The sequence below is a fragment of the Orbicella faveolata genome, unplaced genomic scaffold (assembly GCF_042242905.1).
Source record: "Orbicella faveolata isolate gen_17 unplaced genomic scaffold, um_ofav_v1 contig_1, whole genome shotgun sequence".
NCBI classification, from domain to species: Eukaryota; Metazoa; Cnidaria; class Anthozoa; order Scleractinia; family Merulinidae; genus Orbicella; species Orbicella faveolata.
Genome location: NW_028301536.1, coordinates 35,500,001 through 35,516,982, shown reverse-complemented (window position 1 = coordinate 35,516,982; position 16,982 = coordinate 35,500,001). Strand labels below are relative to the sequence as shown.

The following is a 16,982-nucleotide window of genomic DNA, read 5'->3' as shown; positions in this document are numbered from 1 at the left end:
GTAATTATCTCAGTCTCTTAAAGGTCAAATGAACCAAAATTTAGACCTCTTTTCTTCAGCCATTTCATAGTGACGAAATGTTAAAAAAAGACATGTAAAAGGAAACTTATGTGGAAATCTTTCTTCCTGAGCTGTGAAAAGGAGTAAAAAGGTTAAAAGTACAAAGACAGCCGATGGCTTCACAAAAATGTTTCCAAAATGACCGCGCACTTTTGGAAGGAATGGAAGTGAGACTCTGCTTTGTGACGTCATTGTTGTCTTGAACATAGCTGCGTTTCTGCGTCAGTGAGTCTTTCATGGGGAAGCTTTTGGATCTAAATACAAACCTTATTTTACTTGGGAAAAGGCCAAGCAGTTCGCCCGCTGTTCAGTGGACATAAACATTTATTTGCTTCTTTTTCGTTGTTTTTTGTCCAATTGCCAGCTTGTAACGTTCCATAGTGAAGTTAAAAATCGTTGGTACCACGTCTTTCTTGACTACAAGTTGATGAAGCTTGAAAGAGGGTCCCAACAAACTCCTTACTACAAGATTTTGTTTGAAGCTGTCTTTGGTGAAGTGCTTCACACAAATGTGCGAATGCTTCGAGGGCATGAAGCATGCTCTTTTCATTTTTATAAGCCATTCTCTTTTAAGTTTTGGGTCCAGGGGGAACTTGAAAGTGCTAACTTTTGATTTTGAGTGGTTCTCTTCTGAAGTTCATTGTGAACTCAAAACCAAAACAGTTTCAAATTTCCCGCATTTCTTGAGCTCACCAACAGTGAGGTCACAAGTTTTATTTCCAACAATTACATGTATCTGACAATTTTCTTGACCGCTCTACGATTATGAAGGATAAAAAAACAGTGATTTTAACATTCCAATATCTCCACAATGCCTCATCCAATTCATTTGAAACTTCAGAATATGTTTATTTTATACTTAATGAACACATTGAAGTCAAATGAAAAAATTTGTAAATTTTGGTCATTTGACCTTTAATTGGATAGCTGTAACTCATGTATAAGGAAGGATTTGTTTGAATTAATGACTTCATTATAAAACACTGCCAGCAGTAAAATGTAATGAACAGAATTAAATCATTTTGTTTAAAAAATGTATCAAATGACTCTGTACTTTGATGTTCACTTAAAAGTCATAATATTATAATGTCAAAAGGAATAATAATGGTGGGAAAAAAATATCAGTTGAAATAAGAATTCCTAAGAGACACCAATACGTACTTGGTTCTTACTTGTACTCATGACCAAGTGAAGGACAGATGCACAGCTGACATCATTAGCTATTTTTTGTTTCTTTATTACACGATTGTACACCAGACACCAGGTAGATTCCACGTTTCTACAGGTGTGTATGTTCAGTAATATAGATCACAGATAACATCAAAATGTGGTAAGAACAAAAAAGTGGCGCTTGAGCTCTCAGGCAAGTGCGTGCATCACTGATGTTCTTACCATATTTTGATACAATCTGAGATCTATTACATAACTAGTCTAATACTGTTAAAAACAAATGCATGGCAACATGGAATCTATTTCTCATTACTGTTTTAAAATTAAAATCTTCAGCACCTTGTTGTCTTGGTAAGTTTCAGATAAGCAAATTGTTCTTTTGAGAGAGTTTTCCTGACTTCTATTAAAATTATGTACATCACCTACATGTACTGGTAAACGTGTACATACACCCGTACATGTATACATGAACAGTAGCTTGTTAATAAGTACATCATAGCGTTACAAATCGTGGGACTACAAAATGTTCAATGCAGAACTTTGCACGTACAGTCACCTGTCTAGATCCATAACTTGGGTTGCATTACAGAACAAAATTTAAAAGAAGTACTTTGTGACAATTAATTCAGTTTAGATTTACAATCATATATAATATATTGGAAATGCAAAGGAAAACGTACTGTTAACTATACAATAACACATACCTTGATTGGCATCTTCATGAGCATCTCCTCTGCACCGCGGGTGAGAACTCTCCAAGGTGCATGGATCTTGATAAAAGCTGTCTTTCCATTACTGGAAGTCTGTCATTCAAAAAACCACATTTTTTAAATCAACATATGTACATGTATAATATACATGTATCTAGATTCATGAATATATTCTTGAATACAATACTGTTCTTTAGAACCATAGGATTGCCAACAAACAATCAATGGGAGAATGTACAAAAGGAAGTCACCAAACTCTCAAACCATTGTAACACCAATACTTCAGAATCTACGTACATGTATAAAAGCTATCAGAACTACAGTGAACTGTCTGGATGGTGATCATCCACAGGTGCTTATGGAGAATAAATCCTGCTGTTAGTCTCAAGCCCTGCTTCAAAGTAAATTTATCATGACACAAAATTTGCAACAATAGGGCTTCTGATATTTCGCACGGTTGCAAAGCCGCAAATTTCAGGCAAATCTGCAAAATCTGCGAAATTCACAAAAACATGCAAAATACCAAGAAATTCACTAGAAATCATGTACACCAAATTCGTCAAAGTTCGTCAAATCAACTTCTGTTGCAAAACCTATCGCTTTCCAGCAAAATTTGGCCGATTGTTTTTCAGTGAAATTTGCCCCAAAATGTCAACAAATTTCCCAAAAAATCACTGTTTCTTCCACAAATTTCTCTTTGAAAATCCCACCTATCAGAAGCCATTGTACACATTGTAGCAATTTCCATGACTCAATAGCTTGGTTGCATTAAAAAAATCAGAAACAATAATGCAAGAATAGAAATCTCTAAAGATACAAATTAAAAGAAAAAAAAAATTATCATGTATGCTACAGGTATCACTAAAAGCTTGCAAGCGGTTTTTTACCACTGCATATAGTTCAATATAATTAATATTTAATTTAATGCTTAATATTTATGTATAGCTGCGTCTAGATGAAGATGCTTGAGATAATACTGTACATGTACATGCAGCTTTAATCTGATAATTACATACCTCAATGCCTTCAGCTTCCAATTCTAAATTTTCTCTTTCCAAATTTGCCTCAAATGCTATTCGTTTTTCTTCCCGCTTCTGCTGCCACTCTCTGTCTTTAGTAGTGTCAATTTCATATGCCAGAATGTAATCTAGAAATTAAAGGAATTCAAAATAATCAATGATAAATTGATAAAGCACATTTTAAAATAGCATTCAGAGACTGCTTTCGGTCATGTGATCTAATATCACAATGAATAATTATTTTTAATTAAAGACAAATTCTGTATCAAAATTAGATCTATGCTGCTAAAAGGGCACTGCTATACAAGCACCTACATTTTAGTGTAACGCGATTGATTTAAAACCATAAAATGAGATTTTACTGTCACACCAGTAAAATATAGTTAATGGAGCATGACATACATTCTCAATGAGCCGTTCATGGCAGCATCACTTTCTATAGAGCTACTGAGCAGTTGTATTCCAAAGGTCAGCAAAACTGTAAGCTTTATTGTAGCTAAACCTAAAACATTGTAGCTTTGTTACCTTCAGAACGTTATAATGAACAATAGCACTGGTACAAAGCATTAAAGCACTATTCATGTTTAAGATGTTACACATGCTAGGGTAAGCTGCTCGGTAGTAAAACCTTTTCTACTGGCTTACCAGCAGACAAACGTCTCCATATAAAAACTTAGACAACTGTTCAGAGTCCATTTTGAGTTCATCTAAGCAACATAGCTATTACTTATTGTTAATCTATCTTTTAATTTTCTCTCCCTCTCTCCCTTTGTAGACGAGGTTGGTCATGTATTCCTGCATAATAAACAAAGGGTCACTCCTGTGTGGTGCGGTTAAGTCTGCGCAGTGACTTCCCCCCAAGCTTGTTGTTTTTTCATCGCCTTTGAAAATCACTTGCTAACCGAAACTCTTGTCAGATCCAGCATGTGCTGTCTGTCATTCAGCTCGTAGTGCTGGGGAGATAAGTGAGGTTGTTTTGTCACGCTATCACCGGAAGTCGCATGGGCTAACCAAACGCAAGGCAGTGTTCTCCAAGTAACACCATCACGAGTTGTTTTTATTTGATTAATAGCTCTGATTCAATTGCAAGTCGCCACAGTTAACTTACTTTCGCTAGGAACAACAACATTAATTTTATACTGTCACACATACATGTGACAACATATAATTTCCACGAATACACATTAATTCATACACATGTATGTAAATGGATTACAGATACACGCAAAGGACTTACATGTACAGTGTGACTACTACAAATTCTTTGCAAATTGACCACTGGCATTTAATAAGCATTATAAAATAATCAAAATGACCACAATCTGTTGCCTTTGTGATGATAGTTTGAAAACATGTATGAGGATAATGTGTTGGAAAACTATTGTTAACTTTCACGATTTTTATTCAGACATTAAAATTTGTAGAAAATTTTGTTGGGCGACGTTGATTGGAGAAGTCCCACTGCAACAAACTGGTAAAACCCATACATTGCAATGTTTCTGCCAGAGCGTGCCATTGCAGGAATCCTGCATTACAATCAGAGACGGCCACCAGAAAAACGAAAAAAGGGCCAATTTGGCCCTCTCCTTTTACAGGACTGCAGGCTTAACACAGGCATAATATTTTAAAAGCCATACCAGGGCTCGAAATTGTGATCAATACGGTCACCAATGCAACTAACATTTCGTCCTTGGCGACTAAAAATTTCCAAATGGCTGACCGTGTTTGAAATCGCCCTATAATGCATTGCAAACCCTTGATCATTGACTACATCATGTATGCCTAAGGATTGTTCTCTTATCATGCACGGATCCTTTATACTAGTAGTATCTGATTCAAAAGAAACTTTATTGAGTAGAAACAATCAAAAATCACTTACTATTAAATTTTATCATAGATCCTAATGAAGTGCTTTATTTTCCTTAGTACAGTACCCTGATGCATTTTTTCCTTCTGTAGCTTTCAATTTATTGGCCCCTTTCCTAAAAAACAGGCCCCTAAAAAAGAGCTACAGGAGCCACTTTGGCCCTCAAGTAAAATTTTCTGGCTGAAACACTGCATTGCAATATTATGAAAAGACAATTGAAAGTAATTTTCCTATGGGATTTAACTGGAGACCATGGCCTCTCTGTTTGGTCCATTAAATATAATTAAATATAGTTAAATGGAATTTAACATAGTTAACGACTAGGGGCTAGTCTGGTCAGTAGCGTTTTTATAGGCGGTTGTCAGTGTCTTGGCCGTCTGTGAGCGTTTGGTTAGTGTTTGGTACGTTTTGTAGCGTTTGATATAGTTCAATGAAATTTTATATAGTTTATGACCAGGAGCCAGTCTGGTCAGTAGCATTTTTGTAGGCATTTGTTAGTGCCTTGGCCATCTGTTAGCGTTTGTTTAGCGTTTGGTGCATTTCTGTAGCGTTTGCAACAGTCATATGGTCGTGAGAGCCCTGGGGCTGACATTGTCCAGCGGTATATTTGGTTAGTACATGTGTTGTCATCCCATGTGCTCGCAGTGTGTTCATCGCTCTGTTAGTGTGGCGTTGTGGATTGAATTATAGTTTAGCGGTTCTCGGCGTTCCCTCCCTATCCCCCCCCTTTCTTTTCAGCATTTTATTTTATTTATTTATTTATTTATTTATTTATTTACTTATTTATTTATTTATTCATTTATTTTCCACCAATGCCGTCTGGCTTGAGTGTGACAGGTGCCTGTAGGGGGCTTGGCGCAGGGGGCTCGTGGCTTGGTTGCAGGTTGGGCAGGCCAGTGGGGTGTTCTAGCGCCTTGGGGATGTGACTGCGGTTGCAGCCCCCGGGCTTCGTAGGCACCTTCCCTCCACTAGCGACTTGGGCGTTAAATATTATATAATGTATTAACTAATTTGTTACTAGCACAGTATTTTGTGTGAATTTGCAGTTTACCTGCAAAACTACTTACTAACAGTTCAAATGCTAAAATCATCAATTGAAATTACATATTAATTAGGAGTAGCAAAAATGTTCATAACAGTGCATAGAAAAAGAAACAAAAACATACCGAACACTTCCAAAATTTGAAAATTTTATACACAATAAGTGTCATTCTTAAGAAGGACACATGCAATGTACAGCTGTACATGTGTGCACGTAGACCACTTACCAATTCGTCTCTTCCCATCTTTGAAGAAAAGTGTATCACAACATTTTCCTTTCTGAAAAAAGGAAGAAACAAGCGTGAAATACACATATCTTAACTGACTCTGATTAACTGTTAATGCTGCTTTTCTCGGTATAGCTAGACAGACTGACTTAATAAATGTAGCTGCAAGTGTTCACTTACATCTGCGTAGATCTATATTTTGTAAACAATGTCTACCGAATCAAACAAATAGAAAACTTAAGACCGCTTCCTTTTTGTTTCAAACAAACTACATGTACGATGAAAAGACAATTTGAAAGAAAAACTACAACGCTACAACTACAGTTCACATGTACATGCAAAGTACATGCTGGTTTACCAAAGGTGTTCTAAACCAAGCAAAACTTACATGTAAACAGAGAAGCTGGCCTACAGAAAGGTCTCAAACCTTCCTAACAATAGAAGCACATTCTACACAAAAACATTGACATTGAATCACAACAAAAAGAACATTTAATTAAAGAAACACTACACTGTAGTATGTATTTCTTCCTTTTGCTCTTACAGCTCTTGGCAAGGTAAATTTCTTGCTTTTCCCCATCTGGTTCTCATAATGCATTTCCGCTTAGCAATACATTTGATATATGTATATATTTTTTTTGCGTTTCAAGTAAAACCTCAATAAATAGTCTGCACTTTACAATGCACTTGGTATGTTACTGAAAGAGGTGACTATGTTTATAGCAATTTGAATTAACAAGAAAAAGGTTTCCTGTTCAAAAAACAAGTTTCATCAGCTCCTACAATGCACACACAAAAGTTCAGCTTATAACTATTGTAGAACACCTTACAGATGCAAATTCTAACTTAAAGATAATTAAAGCAACCAATAGGAACTCGTATAAATGCATAAACAACACATTGATGATGCTTAGAAATGTTAATCAAGTGATCTATAAATAGTTTTAAAAAAGCATATTAAGTCAGTTTTCAGATCAAACTTCATAAATTTACAGTTTGGTAACATTCTGTTCTAGATAAATAAATTGACCAACTGATAAATAACTATCCATGAAATCATGAATAGACATACATTTAATTAAGATGATATCTGATAAATAACATCAGCCGATATCTCCTAAGTATGTCCAGAGTGCAAAACAAAATGGAACAGACTGATTGCAGAAAGAAAATGTAGAAAGTGCTATCTCTGTTGACAAAGAAACAAATCAAATGAAGCAACCCAACATTTTTGCTTAAACTTCTGGTTGCAGGAACTGAAAGCAAAACCTGTTTCAGTTGTTGAAGGGAATCTTTTTTTAAATTTGTTGTAGCCTGGTGTGAGCATCACCAAGCCATCTGCCATATGGGTTTTGAGACAGGGCTAAAAGTTGTTAGTAAAAAAAGAATTGTACATGTACTACTGAACTACCGCAGTCTTGACTACTATCCATTTAATTTAGCATGGAAACCAGTAAACATTTATCATTTTGCAATGAAAAAAGTCAATATCAAATTTCATGTAAAATTACGAAATGTTGTTTTCTGAAGATATCTCATATGTCAGAAAATCCTTTCAGGAACATCTGCAAAACTCAGCTGTGCCCCTTTGGTGTCCATATTAAAAACATTTAGTGGGACAGAGCTAACAGTCTTGTACCATGTACTTGTATATTTAAGACAGAGCAACAATCTGAAAGTCATGTACATGTACATGTATTCCTTATGATGAACTTTCTCCAATTAAGGTGGCTCCATAGGGTTAATCTTTGCACGCACAAGTGTTATCTTTTGAATGCTGTTTTTGCATTCGCTTCCAAACCCAATCCTCTCGAACTTACTACATGTAATAACCAATGATTAAACAGTGTTTTGCTATCATCTCTGTTAAAATTTTGGGCTTTAGTCTTGAATTATAAATGCCCAAACAAATGTAATTTTTACTGTTTTTATGGCTTTGTTTGTAATTTTCTTGAATTTCCTTTGGTGAAATCTTCCTGGAGAACACCTGGAGAAAAACTCTTGGAGCCCAGAAAGGGGGTACACCCATATAAAAAGGACAGGGATGCTCATCAGAAATTTTGACAAAAACCCGTAAGAGGACCAAGATTCTGTTTTGTGTGTGTGGCTTGAAATTTTTCTCACCCCTAAAAGGTACCAATTCCAAAACAAAACATTATCTCCTGTCACATTTTTTCGGTTCAGTACCCTAAAAGGTACCATAAAAGCTCTGGCTGTGAACCTTTTGAGGCTGAACACCCTCAGAGGCATCAAGACTACTTTTTTAACCCCTAAAAGGTACATCAAGCATCCTATCCTCTTCATGTGGGTCATCCCCCCACCTCGGGTTGGAGCAAGGCGAGAACCAGCAACAAACACTCAACCTGCACACGGCACCGGGCTGGAATCAAACCACCGTGCCATCCCTACTGCCCCAAAATCTTGGCTCAAAAACAACTTGAATGGGTTCAAATTTAACTATTCAACTAGTCCTTGGGTTTTTGGCTGATACTTGTATAAGTCTACTTGTAAGTGATTGAAATGCAACATGTCTAGTTTTCAGTTTAAATTGCACGGTCACTACATTGTTTACTCTACAGTAGTTTGTGACATCATTGCGCAGTCAGAGATCTTTGTAATATGGAGTCTACAGAAGAAAATTTTCCACTAGATCAATCTACCATATACTAAGCTGTAAAATGCATTTAGAAATGACTAGTTCCAAGCACTTTTATTTAATAATGTCCAAATGCATGCAATAAACATTGTATCTTGAAAATACATGTGTGACCACATACACCATAAACCGTTGCACATTTGAATTCCTTCTCCACTGGAACATTAGGTAAAATGAAAACTACCCCTTCACTGGAGAGATAGCCAGGATATTTTCTGGAATTACACAAATTTATATTTTCAAGTAAATATAGAAATTATCAGGTCAAGGTCAGGCTCTTCTCTTCCTCTCACAACTTCACATCTTTGTTTTCTTTGTTTTCTTTCTTTCTTTTTCGGTTTATCTTTATCTGGTTTGTCCTTTTCTTTTGTTTGATAGCATTTTGCCGACACAAAAGATCATCGAAGTTATATATTTTAGGGAGCTGTGAAAATAAAGCGTGACAAAAAATTCCTGTCTTGAACGGACCCCCGCGATATCGGTGCGATCTATCGGTGCAGTGCTGACTGCCAATTGCGTTTTTCACGAAAATAGTAAACTCAACTGTCAACGTCGTCCCTAGTTATCAAAGCAACAAGATAAAGACTAAAATTTTTTCAGCACGAGTGTTTTTTTCTTTCGTTTCACATTATGAAGTAGAGCTATCTCAACTAAATCTCAGCAAGGAAAGTTCCATTCGACTGACGATCAATTATGCTTAACTTGCATGTAAATTTAAAAGATTAATCATTCAAACAATTTGATTCTCTACTGTAGAAAATCAAAGAGTTGATTATATTTAAGCATAACTGTTTTGCGTAAAAAAGACATGCACCTACTTGGAGAACCACTTGTTAGCAGACAATGTTCTCCAAAGAGAATGTGACCTAGTAGACATGTCAAGAATTGTCAATTAATGCAACAAACCTCTACGTCGCGGGGCGAATCTTTGTCAAATGATTGTGTATAAACTGGCGGAACAGGGCCTTCCCTTGAACTTTCAAGAAGTCTGACACCCGAAGCCGTAGCTGTTTCTGGATCCTGATGGTTGGAGATGCCTTCAAAGCCTACAGGAGGAAGATTGTCTGCGTTTTCATCCCCGTGGTGATGGTACGATGGAGTAGCGGGTTTGGCGTAGCTTGGGTAATCGTTCGTGGTCGGGCGATAAATATCATGTGCAGGAGGCTCAGGGTAACCAGGTCCGTTATTTGGTGGTGGATAACCTGGCTGGTGCATTTCAAACCCTATGGGTTGAGCATTAGGCTGAAAACCCATATAGGGACCAGGCGGCGGCGCATAACCCGCCATCTTGTTTGCTGTCTGTTTACTTTCCTCACTGGAAGTATTCGGAACTGTTCGTGTCCAATCGGAAATTTTCGGAAATGTCCGGAAAACATCCGCGCAACGCTCGTGGTAACATTTAAAGTCCCGCCTATAAAGGTTATCCAACGCGCACTCGTGGAATTATTGTTAAATATTTTGGCTTTTTTATGGCTACCGGTTAATTTATTTGGCGGCTTTTTCTTTACGGCTGGACCTCGCCATAGAGGTAAATCGTCAATTTCTCGAATACGAGTACGATGACCTATCATTTTTTTCTGTTGTTTTGACTTGAGTAATAAATTTCACAATGTAAAATAAATGTGGACCAATTCTCAGTGTAGAACAAGAAACAATCGTCGGAAACGTGAATTTAGCAAGCAATCGTGACGATAATCATGGGGCTATTGGAAGGATTTATTGGGTATAAACAAGGTGCTGTTGCTCCTTAACAAACACGGGGACACCTCCTGTTTTATTTCAAAATTTAAGTTCCTATAATATAAACAATCAATAGGCAAAGTTTGACAAAAATCTCAGTGCAGGTTCTATTTCAGTGGGATGACCTTAAGGTATCAGTATAACCCATTTGACCATCCGCGCGCGGTCCGCTCTAGCGTTCGTGGTTTTAACAAAAACCCATATAAACCGTATATTTATTGGAAGCTTGATAACTACAGATTATGACCCGACCTGTTTCAAACGGTAAAAATTTAACGTGTTTCGAAAACGTGAATATGTTTACAAAGCTTCACGAACCCATAAATCAAGGTATACGCCCGCTAAATTTACGTCGGAGAGAACGATTAACATGGCGTCTGTCTCTTCACACATTGACCTCAAAACCGTGTCTCAGATTTTTGGCACATGCGTTTGTTATTATTTTACAAGAAGATAAAGTTAAAAAAGGGGGAAAAAATAGGACTGCCCGCGAAAAGAAGGCATAACTTTTTAATGAAAAGAACAATCAGAATTCGCAGACACGGTTTTGTCGGCGATCGTTCTGACAACATTCTCTCCGAATTTCAGCCAATTTGGTCCAGGGGCTGCAGACCTGGAACTCGAAATGCACGTACAACTCGCCTATTTTTTTACTTTCGAGAAACAGAGAAAAAATAAAATTCGGCGGCATTCAAGTGTTATGAGATTATTACAGCAAGGGAGACACCGCAGAGGAATCAACTTTCTGTATAACAACAGGACTGTGATAGTTAACATGGAACAGGTGCAAATTTCCGCGACGGAGCGCTGTAAATTATTCACCAGTGAATAAACCGCTTTTTCATGTGTGAAGTAAGAATTCCAAAGTTAGTAAACGTGAAATTATCTTTTGATTTACTATATTAGCGTTCGAAATTTTATGTATCGGTTCGGCTAATCTTCAAAGTCATGACCATGTCAGTTAACATGCGGAAGGCCCGTAGAAGGCCCCCGAGAAAATGCAAGCGCGCAAAGGGAAACGCTGGAGCGGACGTCGTAAACGGGACTTCATCGACTGATGTTGATGCAAAGGCAAAGATGCTGGAAGAAATGACAATGGCTGGGTAAGAAAAAAAAAATGTTGCACTGCTCATTCTAATTTTGTACAATCGATCTGTCTTTCATCTTCGTTCACTTCTCTTCGTCAATCTCCTCTGCTTCGACAGTTTCTTGAAACAGTATTTTAGCGCGGCTTGCGCTCATTTCGGCTTGCTTGCTGGCTTCGTGATCGCGATCATTGCCGAGTTCATCCAGCAATTTTTCTTGATTGTAAAACGATCCTTTGTCGTTTTCCACTAATTTAGCGGCCCACACTTTGTCGAAAGTGTTTTTCGCCTTCTTTGGCCTTCCTTTAGCCGATGAAAACGGGCAAGATCGCTTTTTCTTCTTCCAAGACATCCGGCACTACTTATGGCGCGCGAATCGCGTGTCTTGATGTCGTGTGACTTCTTGCCTCTATAATTAATTCATTTGACAGAACTTATCAACTCTCAATTAAGTAATTAATATGCAAAAAATCTTCCTCGCGCAATAACTAGAGGCAGATATAATATTTTTTCTTGAATTTTTTTTTTTATCTCAAAGATTACCTTAAGATTTATCCAACCGCTTAAAAAAGTAAAGTTATGCAAAATGGCAAATTTTCTCCTTACTGATACCTTAACAATTCTAGTCTTTTTTGGATGGGCTTGTAGTTAAGGTGGCTCAAAACAGTTTCCAGCTGTTAGATTTTGATGGGTCATTATAACCACCCTTTATCACTTGTTACAATCATGGTCTTTAAAAAAAACTGCCCAATCATTGGTTAACACGTTGTTATTATTTTCGTGACACAATAGGTTACCATAGCAACAGTATGACCTGCTAAATGCATCCTTAAATACAGCTTTAGCGGGTTATAATTCAAAAACGGCACGGTGAAACTTTTTTTTGTATTTATTTACTAAATTTTAATAAGCATGATAAGACGCAACTTTGGGCAAAGTTTAAAAAATATCCGTACATAGCGTTCAGAGCCACCTTAAAGTTTTGAAAATTTAAGGTAGCTCTGGACACTATGTACAGAATTTGTTAAACTTTGCCCAAAGTTGCTTCTTATCGTGCTTATTAAAATTTTAATGGAGTTACTCTGGAAAGTGTTTTTGCAAGTTCCGGCAACATGTTGCCGCAAATTACAATTTATATAGGTGGTAACAGGCATAAAAATGTTTTTAAACTTGCAATGCAAAGCAGGGATAGCACAGTGGTGAGACTGGTGAGTGTACTTGCTTTCTACCATTGAGGCCCGGGATCAAATCCTGGCCCCGGCATTATAAAGTGGGTTGAGTTTGTTGTTGGTTCTTGTCCATTCTCCAAGAGTTTTTCTGCGGGGTCTCTGGTTTTCCTCCCTCCACAAAAACCAACGCTCCAAATTCTAATCTCGATCTCAATGCAACCGCACTCATTTTCATATTGTGTCAGTATTTAGCACGGTGATCTGGTTTTATATGGGGTCAAGAACTCTCTTACGGATTATCCATATGGCTCTTTATTAAATATATTATTTTTTGTATGTTTGTTTTTTTACTCCATTGTAACTAGCCTTTTAATTGCCTTTTTTTACGTTATCATTGTTATGTGTTTAGCTCTCTGCGTTTTTTAAATTTTGTAATGTAACATGGACTCTGAAAAGCCCTGTGGGGATGAGCCAATAAAGTAGGCACGTATGTATAATTTATATTTAAACTTGTTTAACTATTCTAAATAAGAAGTAAGTTTCCAGATTAAATTTGGTCAAGACCAATAAAACCCTGTGAAAAGTGAATCAATAAAAATGGGCTCATTTAAATAGACAGCCCATTGGCCATTGCCATAGTCACGTGCCACACCCTCCGTTACTATGTACTCTGTGTGACTGTGATTGGTTAATTCAAGTCTGACGAGCTCGCACATGTCATAGCGTCCTTGAACTGGTGTCATGTCACTTCGTGTGGAGAGTGTGATATGAGCAGTATCTCCTTTACCGATTGTTGGTTGGATTGGTAAATCTGTATATGAAAAGGGAACGTGGACAGAATCTGAACCTTGAGATGAACATGTGGCAGATTCCTGGAAAACGGTAAGATATCTCAAGATTAGAGGTGGAAATAAGCTTAATTTAGTCAATTATCTCAGTTTGCAGACATCAGTGTACATTTTGCCTCATAAAAGCAAAAGACTGCATGGTCATTGAAGGTTTCCCGCTATATATAAATAAAAAATTGAAAGAGATTCAAGTGCTATCAAAAACTGAAAAACTGCTGCCCAGGATGGCACAAACCAAATAAAACATTCTTTGCAACATATTGAGTTTTTACAGTCAAACCACGTGAAGCTTACCTCTCAAGATTATTCTTTAAACAACTAGCGGGTTCAATATTGGAATAATCAATTTAATTCATCACTGCATTCTTGAAACAACTAGTGGGTTAAATATTTGAATAATCAATTCATTAATATAATCTTCGGATACGCTTCACTCGCTTTGACAGTAAAATAAATTTCTGCTCAAAATTCTTCAGTTTTGATATTTTTGCTTTAGCTCAATCAGAGACTGAAGCACTCGATAAAATGTTAATGAGAAAACTATGATTAAAACATATAAGTTAACAACGATTCAGCTATATGTGTTCTTTGTACTTGCAGAAAACTCTAACCTGTTTGTTTCATATTTTATACTTAACTAAATTCAGGTGAGAAAAAAAGTTACAAAGTTAACATTTTTTGCAAACACAGTTGAACCTTCACTAACGAACACCTTCTGTAGTTGGACACATACTGTAAGTGGACACTTGGTAATGGTCCCAACCACTTACATGTACAAGCGCTGCATTGTTGACACCCCAAAGCAGACACTTTTTTCTAGACTACAAGCAGTCTCTCTTTTCCTTGAAAATTTGTGGGGAAGAACGCAAAACAAGTAAGCGTGCGAGCGTGACATGTGAGCGGCGATGCCACAAGCAGCTTGTAGCATGGGCGCCGCTCGCATGTCACGCTCACAGTCACACATGCACGCTTACATGTTTTGTGTTCTTCCCCTCCTTTTTGAGGAAAAGAGACTGCTTGCAGTCTACTTTTTTCTGGTCCCAAGGGTGTCTGCTTACAGGAGGTTCGACTGTACCTAGACTTTTATTAATAAGTTGACATACATGGTATTATATTTTAGGCAATTCCTAACAAATTTCCGGAAGATGAAAAGTGTGATTTACAACTTTCCAATTGCCTTTTTCTACAATACCCCAGAGAAGTCTGGTATACTAGCAACAGTCAAGAACCATGGCTTATGAGAGTTCATGACAGACCATCAAAAAACTGACCACTATATATCTGTAAGCATAATGACTTACATTGAGATGTGTTCCACTGAAGTTCTCCCTCCCTTTGAAATCTGATGAATCAAGATTAGCCCAAAGTTCTAACTGCTGTGGAGTCAGTTTGACTCTTGCTGTTACCACTCTAGGTGTAATTGTCCAGGCAATAATCGACAAGGTTGTCACAGAGCCTAAAGCTGCTTGAACAGCAGAAGATGAGACATAGTCACTTGTTTCCTGAGCATGTCCTTTTCTGTTAAAGAATGCCGTAACATGGAGACGGCTCAGCTGATTTTCTAGGCATGACAGTAATAAACCCATGTCACAAGAATTTGCCACAGTACTGGGGAAACCTGAAAAAGGAAGATGCTTATTCAAATTTATTGTTAGTTAAAAATTGATTGTGAGAAAGAGAATCATAGCAATAACTCAATTCTCATTTCTGATTGTGCAAGTTCTTCACATCTATTTGCCACGTAATTGAATTGGAATCATGCAGTGTCTGTTATGATTTGCTTAAATTGTTCATCTTATTACACAGTAAAATGCTAATTTTATGTGGCAATAGGCCATTTTTGATATATTAAAATTCTAACCTGGCTACGGAGCTTGAGGAATAAAACAAAAGAAATTGATTATTCATCCCTTGACCTTGATGTGATTATTCATTAATGTCTTATTCCTTTAAGCCTTGGAGCCAACTTATATATTTTGTAACGTTTTGCTAATGACATGGGAGTATGTTCGTTATGTATGATTTATGTCGACTGTAGAAGTACTTTAGGTGTGCTTGCAGGTATGATGAATCCTAAGGGGCTACTAAGCTATTTAAGATTTTGTAAGTTATGCAAGAGCCACTCGAAGGCATCTCTTTCAACTCTACTTTATTGTTTTTTCACTGCTGTATTTCTTTATGGTGATGATGTAAACCCTCACTGTATCCTGCATCAATAAATGAGATGCCCGCTCCTAATGCTGTGTTTGTGTTTATTAAGATTAGTTACAAAATATTTTTGTAATTGTTTCAGGGTGATTAGAGTATAAAGAAATTTAATATATCAAAAGTGGCCTAAATTAGGGGTTCATCCCTTCATTTCCCTAATATGTAGTGTTGGTGGGATATTTAGCGCCACTGAATTTATCACTTAAAAGAGGTTCTGTAAAGGCCACCTCACCTGCAAAATTGTTGGTCCTGAAATTACTCTTCAAGTTAGTAACTGGACCTTGTGTTACAATAATGATTATTGTACACAATTCAGACAGTACAGTACAAGTATAATTAAGTGTTCCTTGTCATTATTTCAAATTAGCCTTGAATTACTCAATTGGCCAGTTATATTACCAGATTAGATCATGAATATTTGTAATCCACTCAGTATGATAATTGTTAAATATAAAATTATTAACAATTAGATTATGAGCTCGAGATTTCTATGAGGTGTTATAGTTCACCACTAAATTTTCTCCGATTGCTATTGGTTTAAATCGATCACATGACGCGATAGTGTTCGTCCGCGGAGAGACACTATCAGCTCATAGTGCCGTCCGTGGAAAATACCCAGATGGATAGTACTCGTCTGTGAAACTTTTTCTGTAAAGAAGCGGGTTTATAGAAAATAAACAATTTAAATTGTATTAAGTGGGTTTTTGTCAGTTTTCTTTTTCGAATTTTACATTTGGCTTTCATGGCTTTCATCTGAAAAACTTGAAAATAATCAATATAATTTTTGAACTAGCGCGCGGAAAAAAATTTAGTGGTGAACAATAAAGACTATAGAGTGTTTATGTCTCGGAACTATCGGTCTGATAGTTGCCCCTTCGAAATTTGATGTTCTTAAAACTAGCATATTTGCCCTTGAAGCTTTGCTTCTCGGGTAAATATTTGTTTTAAGAACATCAAATTTCCGCGGGGCAACTATCAGCCGATAGTTCCTCGACAGAAATACTCTATTGTTTAAATAGTTGATGAGGCCAAAGGCCTCATAAAGCCTGAAGTTCAATAATGTGGAGAAAAATACTTGGAAACCCTTATTTACATTATTTTCAGTTAGAATTCTACTAAAACAATTAGATTATTCGCTTGAGATTTCTACGAGGTGATAGTTGAAGAGGCCAAAGGCCGAAT

General features: G+C 36.9%; 2 protein-coding genes across 3 annotated transcripts in view; both read right to left on the bottom strand.

The window, feature by feature from the left end:
* Window positions 1-10,078, bottom strand: part of LOC110040956 (anoctamin-4-like) — a 37,293-nt gene extending 27,215 nt beyond the window's left edge. Inside the window, exons 1-4 of one of the 2 annotated variants that reach the window (XM_089274378.1) lie at window positions 9,657-10,078; window positions 6,095-6,146; window positions 2,957-3,087; window positions 1,935-2,033 (exon numbers count right to left, since the gene is read on the bottom strand). In XM_089274378.1, coding sequence (XP_089130504.1) covers window positions 1,935-2,033; window positions 2,957-3,087; window positions 6,095-6,146; window positions 9,657-10,037 — 663 coding nt within the window. In that variant the 5' untranslated portion in view covers window positions 10,038-10,078. Of the gene's footprint in view, window positions 1-1,934; window positions 2,034-2,956; window positions 3,088-6,094; window positions 6,147-6,638; window positions 6,718-9,656 lie in introns of those variants that run through there. The other variant, XM_089274383.1, reaches the window with a different exon arrangement.
* Window positions 10,079-12,111: 2,033 nt separating this feature from the next.
* Window positions 12,112-16,982, bottom strand: part of LOC110041811 (2',3'-cyclic-nucleotide 3'-phosphodiesterase-like) — a 7,836-nt gene continuing 2,965 nt past the window's right edge. The window contains exons 4-5 of the mRNA XM_020747143.2: window positions 14,894-15,210; window positions 12,112-13,616 (exon numbers count right to left, since the gene is read on the bottom strand). Of these exons, the coding sequence (XP_020602802.2) occupies window positions 13,302-13,616; window positions 14,894-15,210 (632 nt within the window). The 3' untranslated portion in view covers window positions 12,112-13,301. The remainder of the gene's footprint in view (window positions 13,617-14,893; window positions 15,211-16,982) is intronic.